General features: G+C 26.4%; 1 protein-coding gene across 1 annotated transcript; it reads right to left on the reverse strand.

Moving 5' to 3' along the window:
* Positions 1-18163: 18163 nt before the first annotated feature.
* Positions 18164-19211, reverse strand: LOC136082672 (uncharacterized). The gene is made up of 2 exons (XM_065802090.1): positions 18967-19211; positions 18164-18882 (listed from the first exon to the last, which is right to left on the reverse strand). The coding sequence occupies exon 2, from the start codon at positions 18863-18865 to the stop codon at positions 18164-18166; it is 702 nt and encodes a 233-aa protein (XP_065658162.1). The 5' UTR covers positions 18866-18882; positions 18967-19211.
* Positions 19212-19213: the final 2 nt, after the last annotated feature.

A 19213-nucleotide genomic window follows, 5' to 3' on the forward strand; every position in this document is an offset into this window, starting at 1 on the left:
ATATATATATATATATTTATATATATATATATATACTATATATATATATATATATATATATATATATATATATATATATATATATATATATATATATATATATATATATATATATATAAATATATATATAAATATATATATATTTATATATATATATATATATATACATATATATATATATATATATATATACATATATATATATATATATATATATATATATATATATATATATATATATATATATATATATATATATATTTGTATATATATATGTATATATATAAATAATATACAAAAATAAATTAAAAAGAGTTACAAAAATAATAAATTTGTTTTTTGAATTTTTATCAAAAGTTAGTATTTTATTAAAATATACTGGATTAAAATAAAAATGGCCGTGTTACTATTTAATCCTAGCCTCTAACTACAACATTACAGCAAATTAACATTCAAATGGCATATATGCTATGCAGGTATCAGCAAAGCTTATTGAAAACAAAGTTGTTATTACTCAATTTTTTTATTAAAATTTTTATTAAAAAAAAAGTTAAACTTTTACAAGACTACAAGCAAACACTAATTACGTTTGGAGTTAACAGAAAATGAATTAAAAGATATAACAACAGTTTTCAATATCAGAACGAATATAGTATTTATAGAGACAGAAAACAAAATCAGTAGAAGAAAATGGTTAATACAAGTTAGATTTCATCTTATGCACGACAGAACCTATTTTGTTACAACGGTTAAAGTCAGCAATAGAACGATAAGGTCAAAATCTGGACAGATCAGAAGCGGATCCAGCATTTTATGGTCTTTGAGATAGATAACCTCCGAAAACAAAGTAAGCTCCAAACAATCATATCTTTAAAACTTATGTCAAATAAGGATATTTTGAAAAAAGTTGCCCCTCAGTTTAAGCTGACTTGTATCATTAATGTGACAGGAATAGTGTGGGAATTCGGTCAATATATGAATTAGAGAAAAAGTTTATTGCATTTATTATGTTTGTTATATAAATAATTAATTTTGGTTAAACAAATTTATTTACTTTGTAAATTTGAGTAAAAGAGGGGAAAAGAAGACAGGTGAAACTGACCAGAATAAACTGTAATATTCTAACAAGAGACTATGTTTTGCAAGTATTGTCACAAAATCATTTTATTACATTTTAAAATTTTATGAGAATAAATCAACTTTAGAATTTAAGTTATTTAAATTTCAAAAAACTTTAAAATTATAAGTACATTTAGGATACTACTGATGCAAAACAAACTTAAATTTCTTTCTTGCTTATTACTTATAGCATTTTACAATACCAATATTATATATATAACAAATGACCGAATGAGTCATAGAAGTTCATATTTGAAGAAAGGTCTTCGTATATTATCAGAAAACCTGAGATACCAGAAAAGCCAAAAAGATAACAAAACTATTATGACATTATAATAAAAATTTTGAAAAAATATTGAGAAGTTACATATTAAAAATAAATATAAAAAAGATTTTCTTTGTTGATACTTTTTAATTATTATTGTTTTTATTCTTTCATAACTTAAGTATTTATAAATAGAATTGAGCCTTAAATTTAATTTTTCCTACAAACCTCTTGTTAATGCTTTGGAACCATTTTTTTTTGCTATATGTTTATATTTAATTATTTACCCATAGATCATTATGTTAAAAGGCAATGTTGAGAGTTAAGCAAAATAGAATGTCTATCAAATATTTTGGTTTTATTTGTAAAGTGATATTGCAAACAAATTCCCAAACTACATTCCACCTTCACACCAGTGCTAATAATTTGGGGTGTTGTTTCCTATAACATTGGCGTGCAGATGAGCTTCTAAAACCTGTTTAATGACTGAGTTGGTAAAATCTCGTGATCCCTGAACAAATCTAGTCCATTAAAGACAAGTAGACAAAATTTCTTTTGAAGGATCTTTAACATATAAATTAGTACATTTATCTAATATTATCTTTGACTGGCTGTTTCTTCATCTGTTGGTTCATATATATTAAATCATCATCATTTTCCTGATGATCTTATAAAAGGAGAAACAACCAGCAAAGAAAATTATAGAATGATAAATAATAATAGTGTTTCTACTAATTTATATATATATATATATATATATATATATATATATATATATATATATATATATATATATATATATATATATTTATATATATATATTTATATATATATTAGTTATTATAATATAGTTATAGTAATAATATAAATACTTTCTCACCTGCAATGAACAAGTAACATCAAACCGACACACAATTGACAGTTGTGGTACTGATGACATATATTTATATAGTAAATAATAATGATGTGTTATTAATTTACTCATGAATTGATCAAGTTGACAAAAACTCTATGTAACTTTTTACGGCATATTACACAAAATGATAATGACGATTTGTTTTTTTATTTCAAGTTTGCTTTCAAAACTGGTCTGTGCCAAACTTAAAAAACAAATTAAAATCAGATTTTTCAAGAACGAACTTGTTTCAAGTTTGTTTCTTGCAAAACACTTTAGTCAGATTTCAGATTTAAAGTATGACTTGAAATTTTAAGTTCGCTTCTTGCATTCAGAAAAGATTTTTGTTTTCTCAAGTTGGCTTTTCAAGTTTTCAGAACGGCCAGTTTTTGAGTTAGACTTCGAGTTCAAGTTCTCTATTTGCATTTGCTTAGGTCAAATTTTTGACTTGAAGTATGACTCCAAATTTCAAGTTTGCTTCTTGTATTCCACCCATAAGCACTGTATATAAAATGTTTATTTCTTTTATTGTTACTATTAAATAATTTTAATGAAGATTCATTAAATTTAAGTTTAATTTTTTTTTAGCATTAGTAGCCTTTCAAAAAATCATCTGTAGTGTTATTTATGTTATCAAAATAATGTTTTCTTTTTTTTAAACAGGAAATAATAGTTATACATAATTTAACCTTTAAAACTATTATAGTCAATTTTTTATTTGATTTTAAACAGGAGGAGTCAAATAAAAGTGTCATGTTTTTGTTTGTGGAAATGTTTTTCAGTAATTAAATTGTTTTCAGTAATTAAATTGCTCCTCAAACCAATTCTTCGTCTTCTTGCTAGTGTGCTTTGGGTCATTGTCCTGTTGGAACACCCAGGACAACGGCATTTCATAGTCTGCATACGGCGATATCACTTTATCCAGTATATCAACATAAACGTGTTGGTCCATAATAGTAGTAATGTGATGAATGGGCTATACTCCTTAATAAGAAAAGCTTCCCATATCATTATACTACAGCCTCCATGTTTAATAGTTTTGATGGTATATTTTGGATTGTATTCTGCATTCGGCGGTCATCTGACATATGCCCGAGAGCCTTTTCCACCATAAAGCACAATCTTACTTTCGTCTGTCAATAAAACTTCCTCCATTTTTCGAGTGGCTAATTTGAGTGTTTTTTAGCAATCGCAATACGCTTCACAACATGTCTAGCACTTAGAAGTGGAGCTTTTCTGTGGCTACAGACTTTTAATCCATTAACTCGCAGACAACTCCGAACTGTTTGTACTGTTGCATCGACGTTTAAGTTCTTTTTCAGCTCAATAGCTGTTTTAAAAGGTTCTTTTTTAGCCTGTCGGGCTAAGTGATTGGCCAGCAATGTTGAAATAGAACGTTTTCGACCACTTGTTTCAGGCTTTTTTTTGAAATTTTATGGCATTACTTATCATTTTATTGGAACACTCAACTAAACGACCATCTTATCTATAAGATTTCCTTGCTGATATCAACTTTTGGATCAGTTCTCGTTATTCTGCACTACAATGTTTTCCACGTCCCATTTTTATATGTAAATGTCTTCTACTAATACGCACTAACATAAAACGAATAAAACAGCAACAAAAAAAAAAATCAACGCTTGCTATTTTCACAATTATTTTTCTGTTATCAGAGTATTTTACAACAAAAGAGTGTGTGGTGCTATTTTATTTTTCGATCAGAATTAGCATTTTTGATTAAAAACGAGCAACACCAAGCAGTTTTTTTCCCGAAATGATTTGTTTTAGAATATAAACATGTTAGGTCCTATTTTAAACAGCAAAGCTATAAAAAAAATTTATTTTGCATGGTGTTTTCTTAACAAAAAGAAAATTACGCTAAGTGGCAACTTTTACTTAAAAGCATGTTACTTTTACATTAAAGCGTTGGTTTATGTATGAAAATCAAACCATATATATCCATTCTATTTTAAATGCTAATCCAACTTACATACAACATAATAACAACATTGTTTAACATTGTTCTAATGTTGATTTGTCCACTTTGATAAACAAGTTAACTTTTGTTTTACTGCCTACCAAGATCAAGATAATAACTATTGGAGTATAACATAATCTTGGTCTTGCTATAATGCTACTACCTAATAAATAATTTTTATCTAGTAAATAAAAAAAATTATTGCTATTTTATTTTGCAGTTTACGTTGTTAACACCATCATACCATTGGTAAAAGGAAATTGCATTGCTTTTATGAATGAACTGGATGTAGAATTTTTATTTTCATTTGATGTTTATCCAAAAAAGTTTGTTTCTGGTTGGCATAATGTTATTTTATTTTCAAATGTTTTTGGCATTTGGTTCTATGAAAATGGTGGACTTTGCTTTTCGATGGAAACTAATTGTAACTGTTGCGAAGGTTTTCTCTCGAAACCTTTTAATATAAATGTTTGGTCAAGCATTGAGATACGTCAAGTTTTTAATGGATCAGACTATATTTTCACAATCAAAATTAATAATGAAACTTTTTTCTCTGAAGTTAATCAATACGTTTAATTTTTTTCCGATGTTAAAATCTTTGCTTCAGGATCCTTGTACGAAGCTCAAAATGGCTTTATAAAAGACGTCTATTTTATTAATGGGAATTCAAGTAGGTGTTTATTATTCTTTTATTACAGTTTTACAAAATATGTAAAACTGTTTTATCATCGAATTTTGGCAAACTGTTACACGGTATTTTATTTGTTTAATTTATTTATATACTTTGAGAAATGAATTTATTGAAGCGGTCACACCAAAAAGTGATTATCTTTATATTATTAAAGACAAAAAAAACTAACTTTCTAAATTCAGATTGTAATTTAATTTTTTTACATTTTTTTTGATATTTATTCAATTTTATTTAAAAAATTATGTAGTTAGTTGTCTAGAAAATAATAGAATAACATAATAGTAATCGTAAACTTTAGGCGCATAGTGATAAAAAAACGTTTTTTAACCATCTGCCCTTTTATCCAATAAATTTTTTTTGCTCGTCATATTGTCTCTATAAGAAATGATGAACTGTTTAAGTTTATAATTTAAAAACATTTTACAAATATAAACTTTAATAGTAAAATATTCTTCTCATAAATGATTTTACCAAAATTTATAGTACCACATCTACTGCAACTGTATAGTGTTTGTATATAATTTGTAAAATAACTTTAACATTTGTTTCTAAAAAGCAGTTGTTAGTAAATGAAAAATATTTAGTTTGTCCATTTTACATTTATTTACTTTTAGTTTATTCTAAACTGTGTTTTTCATTCATTCAAACAATCACTAAAAACGTTTATAGGAAGTTAATAGGAAAATAGCAAATAGTTTTGTCAAAAACCCAGTACTTATAAAAAACAAAATAATAACTGAAGCATTAAAGTAAGTGCTGTTAAACACTGCGTTAGTAAATAAAGGTTACTTGTCTTTATAAAAAGGATTATATATCAGGATATTTAAAAATGAATGTTTAAAAGTACTTAATGGAAAAAATTGAAACTAGCTGGGTCCAATTGGTTTTATTTGTTTATAAATACCATCCAATCATGTCAGTTTGATTACCTAAACCTAAAAGTTCAACCTGGATTAGAAGTTTCAAGAAAATAATAGTAGTTTTTAGAAAAAATTTTTTGCTGCTAAAACACAATACAATTTTAGACCATCTCCAATTACGAGTTTAGATAAAATTACTCAACTACAGTGAAATATTTGTTTAAAATCCTAGCTAAAAACCAAGGAGCTATTTGGTGAAGTGTCTTTGCATGAAATAATAAAAACTGGTAACATAAACAGAAATTATAAATGACGTTAATAATGGTTTTTTATTTGTTTATATTTATTTATGTATCATTATGGAAAAAAAGAAATAATGCAAAGTATTTTTGATGCTGAATAATTTGACTAGGTGATGAGTGATTTAAATAGCACAAATATTGAAAATCTTTGCTCAATATGATCTATAGAACTTCAGAGAGTAAAGTCTTGTTTATCGTTGAAAATCATATCCCATAGACATACTCTCGATAAAATAAGTTTAATGCAAGAAAAGTAAAAGTACTATTCGTTTATTGTAATGCATACATCATTCAAGCGTTAGAAAAATTTTCAACTATTAGATACATGTCTCATTACCAAAATAATAAATGTCAATAAATTTATGATAGAAAAAAAAAACAAAAAAAAAGTAAAAAAGTTATAAAAGAGACTGTTAAGAGAAAGTTGCTAAAAAGTAACAAAACCCTCTAAAAAGCAGTTCTTTATTTAACATTATAGAACCAAATTAATAGAACAGAAAATCAGTTGCAATACTGAAACTTTTGATGATTGATGAAAGAAAGATTTATAATTTAATGTTATTGATTTTTTTTCTGATATTTCTGAATCATACTCTTTTTTTGCGTACCTATTTATCTACCAAAAGCATAAAGATGAGTGCAGCTATTTATTAAATCTAAGTTCATTTTATAAAATCTGTTTGCAAAAACAACTACATTAGGTTAAGTTTATGTAAAAAAAGTGCTAAAGACAAAGGGTCCATATAGAATGATCACCTAAGCTAATGGTAATTCACTTAAACTTTTAGAAGATTAAACTTTTAACTTTTGAATTAAAATAAAGTCGAAAATTTTTGAGTTTAAAATAAAGATCAAATTTTTATATTAGGAAATCTATGAAAAGTGAAATACAATAAGAAAATAGGAAGACTATGTTATTTATTAAACTGTGTACTCGATGATGTCTATAATCCAACCAAACGTTATTGTCAATAAAATGTTTAAATGGTATTTTGAAAAGATAACAGGTATTAAGTTGCAATATATTTTTTAAGCTAATGTTACCAACTGAACAAAAAAAGCTTAACACTTAGTTGTAAAATTATTGGCTAATAATCTAATTTTAAATAATTTCCATAAATGCAGTCACACCACTGTTTAATAACACTTAACGATTTAAAACTAAATAAGAAACAAAAATCCAGTACTGTAAGATTTACTACAGTTTGTGCAACTAATAATAAAAATGTTGGATTTCAAACTACAAAATTAATTTTTGTATAATATAGCGTGTTTAAATAGAATTTTCTCTATGTCTAGTTGGATTTGCTTCTTTGTGCGAAAGCTTAGAGAAAATTTAACTTTAAATTTAACCTAAAATATCTCTGTTTTGGGGCACTTGGTTAAGTACTAGCTAGAGATGATCTCAATCAAAATACTCACAGACAGATCTTATCTGCACCCAGCTACAGTCTTAGGTACTCCAATCGCCACATGCTAGGTCTGAGCGTATACTTATGCACAAACTTATTTATTGAGTAATCAAGTTTTAATCCTTGGACCACTTGTTCTTATATTTTCGCTTAACACTGCTTTTCTCAATCACTTTTTTCTTTGTTTTTTATCGTTCTGCTTTTTATCTGAAAGATAAAAAGAATTACGATAAAAGACACTAAGCTCTCTTTGAAAGAACCATAAAAATGACTGCACTTTTTTAATGTTTTCCTTATTAAATTGACGAAGTCCTTTATCTTTAGAATTCAGCTAATAATACTGTTACAGGTAACCTTATTGTTGATCACACTAAGTGGCTTTGCACTAGCACAACATACCCTTCTGACTCTGACCTCATAACTTGCGTAATTTTGAATCTCTAACTCAGATATTTAATTTTATTACAAGTTTTTTTAATAACCTAAAGCACTTAACTACAATCTTTGATTTTTGCCTTATCTTTGTTCTCTGCTTAAGTTTAGTTTCTTGTTGTCCTTCTTTTCGATAACTTCTTTAAAAAACTCAATGATCTTTCTAAATCTATAATTGTATTCTTCTTTTTCAGAGTAACCTTAACTTTCTGAAATTCTCTATTAAGATCATTCTAAAGTTGACTTTACAGATAACTGTTATCAACATAAAGTTTTGATGAAGCATTAATTGGTTAGAGCAAGCCTTGAGCTTATGCTTTTGATATGTCAAAAGGTTTTGATTAAGACTGACATGCTCGTGCTCTCCATTATCTTGCTTCATATAGTTTTTCTAACTCATAAAATTTGGAGCGTTTTAAGTTTTGTGTCAACCATTTTCTATCTTTTTAGCAATATTCTTTATACTCTGGTAACTCCCAAAACTCAATATTGGTTTTTTGCAGCCTTGTTGAGAATGAATAGGTTTAAATAAAAACAAAGTGAAAAAAAAAAGATAATGCGAAAAGTTGATTTATATGTTTATGTAACGTTTATGCAGCAAGATAGAGTAAATTTCAAACTACTCAGTAGAAAAGAAAAAAAAAAAATCATGTAAATGTAAAAGTTTGTCATTTTTTTGTAATTGAGATTAGTTTTATCATTATTTAAGTTTTTCAATATTCAAATAATGCTCCGTTACAATTTTAGTTACTTTCATTAAATTTGTTTTAAAATTATTATGAAAATTATAAATACTACACTAAAAATTATATACTAGTTGTCTCAATCCTTTATCTTACCTAAAAGTTAATAGAACTTTTTTTTGAAAACAATGTTTGTCATTCAACCTTTTATTCGTGGTAAAAAGTAAGGGAAACGGGAGGTAATTGTAAATTATATAAAATAAAGTCTTAAATAAGTCATAAATTATATAAAATAAAATGATAAATTATATAGAATAAAGTCTTAAAAATACTATTCATAAGAAAATCAGAAATCCTTCTTTAGATTTTAACACTTCAATATCAAGTGAAGTATCAAATCAAGTCAATTAAATATCAATAAATTCATTGCTCCTCCTGTTAAGCACTTTTCTCAAGTTGTTAAAAAAATGAGAAAAAATATTTTTAATTATTAAATAATCAATATACGTACATCAAATAAAGACTACAAATTGCGATTGCTTAAAAAACTGAAGTATTCATTAAAAGAATGAGATGGATGGCCTATTTTTTAATGAACAACTAGTCTAATAGTATGAACGATGTTAACAATAGTACTAAAAATAAAAACACTAATAATTGTTATTGTGTTAACAGACCATATTGTCCAAAAAAAAATTCAAAAAGTGCGTGCGTTTAAATGCGTTTCATTCATACTAATTAGAAACAGCTTTTGATGGTTTATTGTAGCTTCCTAACTTAAAAAAAGATTCTTTATTTAACAGTGACATACTTATAGACAGTGGATACTTAATCAGACTCAGTTAAAACATCGAATTTGTATTATTTATCAAAAGGCAAATGCAATAAGTTAATAATGAACGTCTTTATATCTAATAATAAAAAAAACAACTTTATAATAAAAGATCACATTAAAAAGACAGAAAAACTACTTTGAAGATTTTTATACCAAAATAATGATGTTTTTAACTAAATCAACATAAACGGATCTCTCAATTTATTCATTACAGTAAAAGACCATAAGCCAACTTTTTTAAATAACCATGTTGTTCCTCTCATTAACCCAACTAAGATTAAACTTGATAGAATAACTAAGCATTTCTTATTTTATATTACTACCAAGCTAAGAAATGTTTTGCATTTAAATCAGTGGAGTTGAACACAAAAGGTTATTAATTAGTTCAAAAACATCAATGGCAAAAATGTTTATAAATTTATTATTTTTGACATTTTACCCTTCTATTAATGAAAAGCTACTTATCGACTCCATTTACTTTGTGAAGCATTATGTTACCATTGTTGCAGACCATAATACATTAATTTCCATGCGCAAAAATCTTTATTATTAACCAATGACCAAGTTCGAAAAACCAAGGATGAAAAATTGGAGCGGATTGTTTGATGTTATTATGGGCGCATTTGATGGAGCAGAGGTATGAAAGTTGGTCGGCACTTTTCTTCTTTTCAAGATTTCGCAACTTCAGAGCACGTATGAATTCGAATTATGTAGAGATGAAGAGGTAGCTGTGTTTAAAAACAAAAGTGGTCCAAAAATTGGAATGAAAAAGAAGCGTTTTACCCAAATGTTTACACAAATCAAATTTAACGTTTCCATTTAATATAAAAATTATTAGTCATACTGTTACATTAAATCATAACAACTGCAGTTTTTAATCATACTATAAACCTAATAGTACGATAAATGATAACTATGGTATATCAACCATCCACCAAACATTTTAAAACAACCTCAATTGAGCTTAAATTATTTCTTATTCTTTAAGCAAAAATTTTTTTTTGCTTAAAAAATAAGACTGCAACATTGAACAGCAACTATTACCAACATTATTCAAAAATGTAAAATATAAAATAAATACCGTTGTAACAAAATACAAGTTTAGCGTTGCAACGGCGTCTGACATCAAGTATAGATGATTCAGTATATGTTAATTGCCAGATTTAAAGTAAGAGAGTAAATACTTTTTTCTTTACCGTCATGCTGAAACCAAATCACTTTATTTTTGTTCATTGATAATACAATATTAAAAGTTTTCATTAAAAACTTTTCATAAATAAGAAGTTACATTTTTTTAAAGATGGGTAGTAATCTTGGTATATTTTCTCTTCATCTCTAACAATAAGAAAACTTATGTTGCAGCAACGTTGTACATCATATAACTATAAATATATATATATATATATATATATATATATATATATATATATATATATATATATATATATATGAATATATATATATATATATATATATATATATATATATATATATATATATATATATGTATATATATATATATATATACATATATAAATATATATATATACATATATAAATATATATATATACATATATATATATATATATATATATATATATATATATATATATATATAAATATGTATGTGTGTGTATATATATATATATATATATATTTATATTTGTATATATTTATAAATATATATATATATATATACATATATATATATATATATATATATATATATATATATATATATATATATATATATATATATATATATATATAAATATATAAATGTATATATATATATAAAACTTATGTTGCTGTATTTTACAAGTAGAGTGCTCAATATTCTTAAAAAACAGAGCAATTATAGATTAGCAAAAACGCTTATCTAATTTTTAGTTGTCTTCAACAGCATGTTTCACCATAAGTAGGTTCATCAGGGAGCTTCCTGATAAACCTACCGATGATGAAACATGCTGTTGAAGACTACTAAAAGTTTGATAAGTGTTTTTACTAACTTATATATATATATATATGTATATATATATATATATATATATATATATATATATATATATATATATATATATATATATATATATATATATATATATATATATATATATATATATATTTAATATATTCAAATTACTAAATATAACAGTATATTTAATTTTTTGAACAAGATGCTTTGAAGCAGGAGTGCGTAGTTTTATCAAGATTCAGGAACTCCCGGGTCAAATAATAAGAACTTTTCGTACTTTGTACAATATCATTTCAACTTATTTTTTATTAATTACTCAAAGATTTTAGGGATAAAATAGTCCTTGAAATGCAGAAGTTAACTATATAAAAGTTTCATTTATGTTATAAAAAAGTTCATTTTATTTTTTGCTTAAAAATTAACTATTTCTATTAAATTGACTTAAGTTCTTCTTTAAGTAATAAATTTATTCCTTCACGTTATTAAAGTTTCCTAGATGAACAAAAAATAAAAATAAATAAGGAGAAATAATTGAAAGCCGTCTAATTTTACCTTTTTTTAAGGTTATTTAAGGATTTTTAAGACGGATTTTTTTTTAAGGATTTTTAAGGTTTTTAAGGAGTAGTGGGAGCCCTGCAAACCTATTTTCAAAATAAAATCTGCAATCATATAAAGAAAAGATAAATAGCATTTGAAAAGTTACTTTTGTGCCTGATTACAACCCAAGCAGTTTTTTAACCATGGTGAACATAACCCTTGATGTGGCATAAGCAGAAATAATATGTGCACATCAAAATTAGAAAAGTCTAACCTAAAAATTAATAATAGTAATCGAAAGTATAATGTTAAGTCACAAGCATACTTTCACATACTGAGTTTTCATGTGAAGTTTTACGAAAATAGTTTATAAAAGAAAAAAGGCAAAGATGTAGCTGAATTTTCTTAGATTTTCTCTCACATGCTTTAGAAGTTAAGCACCAAATTAGTTCTCACTATTTCAAAACTTTAAGCATCATTTCATAAATTGTCATATATCCTCCTTGTTTCATACATTTTAATTTTTAAATTGATATGTTCAAACAGTAGACTAACTTTCCAGAACTTGAATCATGCTGAAAATCATTACTACTAAAACAAAACTGATTCATACATACAAACATAAATACATAAAATCTCTACTGACCATGTAAAAAAGAAAAATGAAATGTAAAAGAAAATTTATGGCTTCTTAAATTGGCATCATTGGCTATTACATAACTTTAGAATAAAGTGCAGCTGCTTGAACAGCAACAACAATAAACTCAACAACAAAGCTTCAAAACACTGAAACACCTCATTCATCATATACTCAGCATTTTGATCTATAACCTCGTATTTATTATACTTAATACTTTTATACAAATTTGCAGGAAAAAAAAAAGATTTTTTTTGAGTAAATACTTTGTCTGTATTTTTCAAAACTGAAAAAAAAATTATTAAAGTATAAAAAATTAGATATTTCAATGTTTTATTTAAAGAAGATCTAAAAAAAAAGAAACTATCTTTTGCAGTTTCCTGTTTTTTTATTTTGCTTTTGTTGTTCTCTTCTTCACCAATTAGTACTGCGGGATTTCTTTAAAAAAACTCCTAAGAATCCAAGCTAAATACAAACATCAAGTTGTAAATCGTAAAGAAAAAAACTAACCGACATAACAGTTGCAAAGAATAGTTGTTAACAACTCAGCACGAAAAAAACGCATCTTTTAAGTAAAAAAATTAGATATGTGTTAAAAATTATAAAACCATTCAATATACTATATTCAAAAATTCTGGCCTGAGTCAGATATTGGTTGAAACCTTTCATACTTTATTTTAAAAAAATTACTATTTACATAGGGGCAAGCCATATACACTCTTAGTATATTAATTCTGTATATTAATTCTAAGTATATTAATTCAATGAAAACATTGTGCAATTTATTTGTAAGATGATACACATAAACTAATTTCTTGCTTTGTTTTGACCAAAAACATTTTATTAAAATAAACAACTACAGTAAAATAATACTTTCTATTATTTTTTTGTAGTCGTTTTAGTACTACTATACTATTTAAATATATTTTGATATAATAATAATATTATATCAAAATATATTTAAAATTAGTTATATCCTGGCTTTTTTATTCAAATCATCTATATAAATATAAAATTAACACTCTTGTAAAAAAGTGAAAAGTCAAAGCTCTAAGATATTTGCCCTTTGGCCACAGCTGTATATATATATATATATATATATATATATATATATATATATATATATATATATATATATATATATATATATATATATATATATATATATATATATATATATATATATACATATATATATATATATATATATATATATATATATATATGTGTATATATATATATATATAAATATATATATATATATATATATATATATATATATATATATATATATATATATATATATATATATATATATATATATATATATATATATATATATATATATATATATTTATACATGTGCATGTGGATTATGTCTTAAAAACGTACTGAACTTTATTTTTATAGTGTATTTCAAAAAATTATAAATAAATTATCAAAAAATAATATCAAATTTGAAAATATGTCAATCATAAATGAATTAAATTAAAAAGATAACTGACTATTTTCTATAGACGCAGCTCCTTTTTTTTTTTAAAACTATCGAAAATAATGTTTTTATCACATTTTTAGTACTCGAATGGACCTCTTTTGCGCTCAATTACTTTATAAATTTGTTTTGGCATTCTTCTCCCCAAGTTTTCCCGCACTTTTGGATCTATTTCCTCCCAGCATTCTGATACCGCTACTTTAGCTCTGCCACTGAGTTATATTGATTTTAGTTATCATAGATACGTCTTACAATGATTCCCCAGATGTTTTCAACAGAATTCAAATCTGGACTGCGAGCAGCCCACTACATTCGCTCGATTTTTTTAGCTTCATACCAAGCTTTAGTTTCGTTACTAGTGTGAATGCTGGCGTTGTCTTGTTGAAAAACAAACTTTTTGCGTCGATATTATATTTAAATGGATTCAAACATAATTTTAACACATCAATGTCTTCAGAACTTTTCATTTTGCAAGATGTAAATGTTAAATTTAACTCCTGTTGCACAAAACCCAAACCAAACCATCAAAGATCCACTACCAAAATTCTTTGTCAAAAAATATTTGGGTTATCTCCTCAAATCGCGCCAGTAGCCACTAAAACCATCAGGCTTACCAAGAGTAAACTTTTTCTCGTCCAAAAAAATTTAATCTAAAATTTCTTACTTGTTCCCAATTGCGTGTCATGTTTTCGCAGGCGAATTCCATCCGTTTCTGTTTGTGAACAGACTAATATAGAAAATTGTATAATATCTTTAAACGATAAATAACCGACCAAAATTAATAATATCGAAATAATAAACCAAAGATTTGGTTTAAGACGTCGCCACCTAATTAAGGAGTTTCTAAAACGTCTGATTGACGTCTGTGCCCGCTGGACAGAATTTTATTGTCCGACAAACTTATGACTTAATCAAAGATAATATTTTAAATCCCATAAATAAATAGGGAGTTTGTTCGAAATTTATATGGTTTTTGAACACTAAGAGATTATTGCACGACTTTAGAGACTTGTTAATGAACTTAGATTTAATTGAAAATGTTCAAAAATGTTTTTATAAATATTATAAACTCGTTGCTCTCTCGCTAACGGCACGAAAAGGAGGTAAACATTTTCTGAGTTTATTATTAACAAGCTCTTATAATTTTAATATTTTTGCAAAGCTTTACATAAACATAAATATAAAAATGTTTGTAGTTTGCTCCATTTTGTCACATAAAGTAAATTCTCAAACAAAAAGAAAATATTTGCTACGGGCCTGATTTTAAATATGTGGTTGAAATCTGGTTGTTTAAATATTGTTATTTGCATTTTTTTAAATTTCTTTACTTTTAATTTTTAAAAATTTAAAGTAAAAAAATAACAAAAATTTACTGAAAAAAAATAACTTGATTTTTTTTCCTCACATAGAACACTTTTCTTCACAATCAACTATATAGTTTTAAATTTAAAAGTGGGCTTTTTGAACCACTCTACTAAATTTGCTATATTCAATAAATTGAAATAAGCGGCTGTATTGGTAATGAAAATTTATCCTTTTTAAACTAATTACTTTTACTTTTACATTTTGAACTTTTTTTTTTAAATTAATCTTGATGTTATTAATTTCAGTTATTTAAAAGTTTTTTTTAAAGTCTGTATGATTTATTGATCTTGTTTTGGAAATGGTTCTTCGTTTTGAAATTCCAAGATTTGTATTTTAACTTCTCTTATTCAGCGTGGTTCTTTTAAACACCGGTCTAACAAAAATGAAAGTTATTTCGGAAATAAATAACTGAAATAATTGCTGTCTGGAATTGACTAATTGAAATTAGTTCATTCCAGACAACAGTTTTATGAAAAGCTATTAAGAAATTATTAGAAGCTTTAAAGAAAAAAATTATTTTCATTGAATGGTTGTTATGACCAGGGCTGAGCAGGGCTGTCCCAACCTAAGGTGAAGAGGGCATCTCCTCCCCCTTTCCTCCTATAAGCTGTTATATATGCATTTGAGTTAACACATTTGTACATTTAAAATTTTATTTGGTAGGATTTAAAGTATTGTTAGTAAATGTCAAATATCGAGGGCCGTTTTTTTTTGTGTGTGTTTGTGTCTAGTTGGCAAAAAACACATACCTCCTCACCCCCAATAAGATACCTCTTTGGGACGGCCCTAACAACAACTGCACTGATTAAGAGAAGCAAAAAACAGCAACATATAGCACAAATATGCCCGGATTCTTTACCGTAAACTTCTATTAGGGTCACTAACCTATTATCTGCCGACAACAAAGTAATACTAAAATAAATTAATCAAAAAAATGCTTTTTCAAAGCTTTTTTTAAAAAATACTTCCTTGTTAAAGAGTTATTAACACCAACTTTAGAGAAAAACAAAATATTTGAGAAAAAAGAAAATAATGGTACGGCCCCCTTTTCCCAGGAAAAAAATTTAACAAGCATATTCATCGTGATTACACAAATTTTTTTTTGTTATTCACCTTAAGGCCGAGAATGCCACTACAAATGAGGAGGCTACATAATAGTGGTTATAACCCTCTCTCAACTCGATAACTCCGAAACTCTCACAAATCCTAAGAGAATTTTAACAAGTCTGAAAGATAAAGTAAAATCAAGAAAAAAAGAGATTCAATAATGTGGAATTCTTAAGTTGGTTCGGAAACAATTTTAACATGTAGGTTTACCAAATTTACACAAATTCTGGAAATTTCCAAACTCTAGCTAATCTAGAAGGTAATAAAAAATCAATCTCAAGATTCCGGGACAACTGAAAGCCGACAAACAACTTGTGAAGTCAAACTAACATTTGAAAAAAAAGTTAAAGATTATTGTAAAGCGCTATTTTATTGAATAGGATTTTATTTATCTAATCTTCCGTATGGAGATTAGACACCAACGCAACAAAAAGGAGATTATTAGGGCACTGTGGACCAGAGTGACCGCCAGGTTGAGTTGTTCCCCAGGTCTAATTTTTTTTTTGAAATAGCTAGATATACATTAGTAGACACCATTTATAACATTTAGAACTTCTGGGGTGTTGGAATTTTCAAAAATTTTTGGGAAGACACTATTTATAACATTTAAAACTTCTAGGGTGTTAAAAAAAATTGAAAAAAAAAATTAAAAAATAGGTGTAACTTATCCTATACAAATAAAAGCACAAAGTAAAAAAGCTTTATGTTAACTAGTTATAATATACGTCTAAATCTATAAATAATATACTTTACAATATATACTTGAAATTATAAACATTAAATTAAATTATATAATTATTCAGTTTATTTAATGTTTTTTGATGCAAACTCGACAACACTGGATTTTAGTCGTTTTGCATAATCTATATGGTTAACTCTTCGTTTGTATCTATTCCATGTTTTTTTGAATTCATGATGAATAGCTTCTCCTGTTTGCTCACAGTAAACTCCTAGGCCGCAGTCAGTAGAATGAAGAAAAGGAAGTATATGACATACTGCTATGTGAACTTTCCATGGAAAACTGAGCTTGATACCCTCAAATGTGGCATGCACGTATTCAATCAAATCTGCATAGGACTTTTTAAACTCCGGAACAGCAGTGCTGATGTTATCCCCTGCTACCATACCAAATGCTTCTGCTTGAAGGCATTTAAACTTTCTAACACAGTTTACTATTGGTAGTAAGTCATATTTTCCATTGTTTATAACATCTCTTTCAAGTATATCCACCAACTTTAGGAACTTGCTTGCATTGTTTCCGTCAAGCCCTATGCCTTGGTATCCTCGAAACATGATTTAGTTTGATTGTAACCACTTCTCAAACAAAGGCCATACACTAACTAGAAGTACTGCAAGTTTATTTACTATTCCCATTAGAACATGGAGCTCAGGAACAGGAACCAACTCTTCGAGAAGAGTTTCAGGATCTTCCTCTTTGTACAAAAGTCTTGGATTTGTAACATTTTTAAAGTGTGACATTTTTGACTTCTTCTTTCCGTCAAGGGTAAAGTTGTTATAATGATCATCCAATGACCTAAGTGTTCGTTTAATTCCAGGCTCAAGAGTGCAGGATCCCTTCAATATAAACAACTGTATTTCCCAGCATGACTACTAATTCCAAACACTGAATTTGCACATTTTAGATAAAATGCAACGTAAAACTTTACATCATTTAAATTCAGGGGCTCAATAAGCTTCCAAAGATTATCGTTAGCTTCAGAAACCCCCTCAACAATTGCTATAAGAAAGGATCTTTTTACTCCAGCATTATCTAGCTCTGAATCTGAAGAAGTTTTTTCCAGGGGATTAAACACATTTACAGTAACTTTAAGGAATCCCTGACCTGAATCCATAGCTATTCTCAATATGGAGTCATGTGGATCTATTCCTCTTTCTGTAATGACGTGCTGTATAAATGTAGATGTATCTTTTACATGAACCAATGTTCTAGTAATGGCTTCTTCTCCATCCATAAAACCTACTTCTTTAGGAGTGTAAAATTCATCTATACGGTTATGGAGAGCTTCAATTTTTTCAAAGATGTTCGCTTCAATACAGGTTTGAGTTCCCATACTAGATCTATATTTGGAACAAAAATTCTTTGTTTGATTTTTGGAAAGCTCAAGAGATTTAACCAACTCCATAACAGTACCAAAGGACACCTGTTTCAGCTCAATTCGGTCAGTTTTTTTGTCAGGAGTTCCAACCACAATGTTCAAAGGAGACCCTTGAGTAGCCAACTGAAACTTCTGTCCTCTACAAATATTTTCAGCTTCCATCTTGTGCTTAAGTATACCTGGCAACATACATAAATAAAATATGTTTATTATTTGGAATTTTAAATATGTATTTGTATTAAAGAACAGCTTAATATACTTGCCTGAGGCTACCCGTTCTAAATATTTAGGTCCAAGCTGTTCTGCCGCTTCAATGAGATTGTTCACAGCTCTTCTCTCTGTACAGATATGAGCCACTCCTTGCACTAAATATTTTTGTTTGAAAACAAATGAACAAAATTTTTAATTAACTAAATATTTTATTAAGTACAATAAATTTTGTTATGTGAAGCATTATATATATGAAGCATTATATATATGAAAAAATAAAACAACAATAATAATAAAATT

This window comes from Hydra vulgaris, chromosome 07 (genome assembly GCF_038396675.1).
Source record: "Hydra vulgaris chromosome 07, alternate assembly HydraT2T_AEP".
NCBI lineage: Eukaryota > Metazoa > Cnidaria > Hydrozoa > Anthoathecata > Hydridae > Hydra > Hydra vulgaris.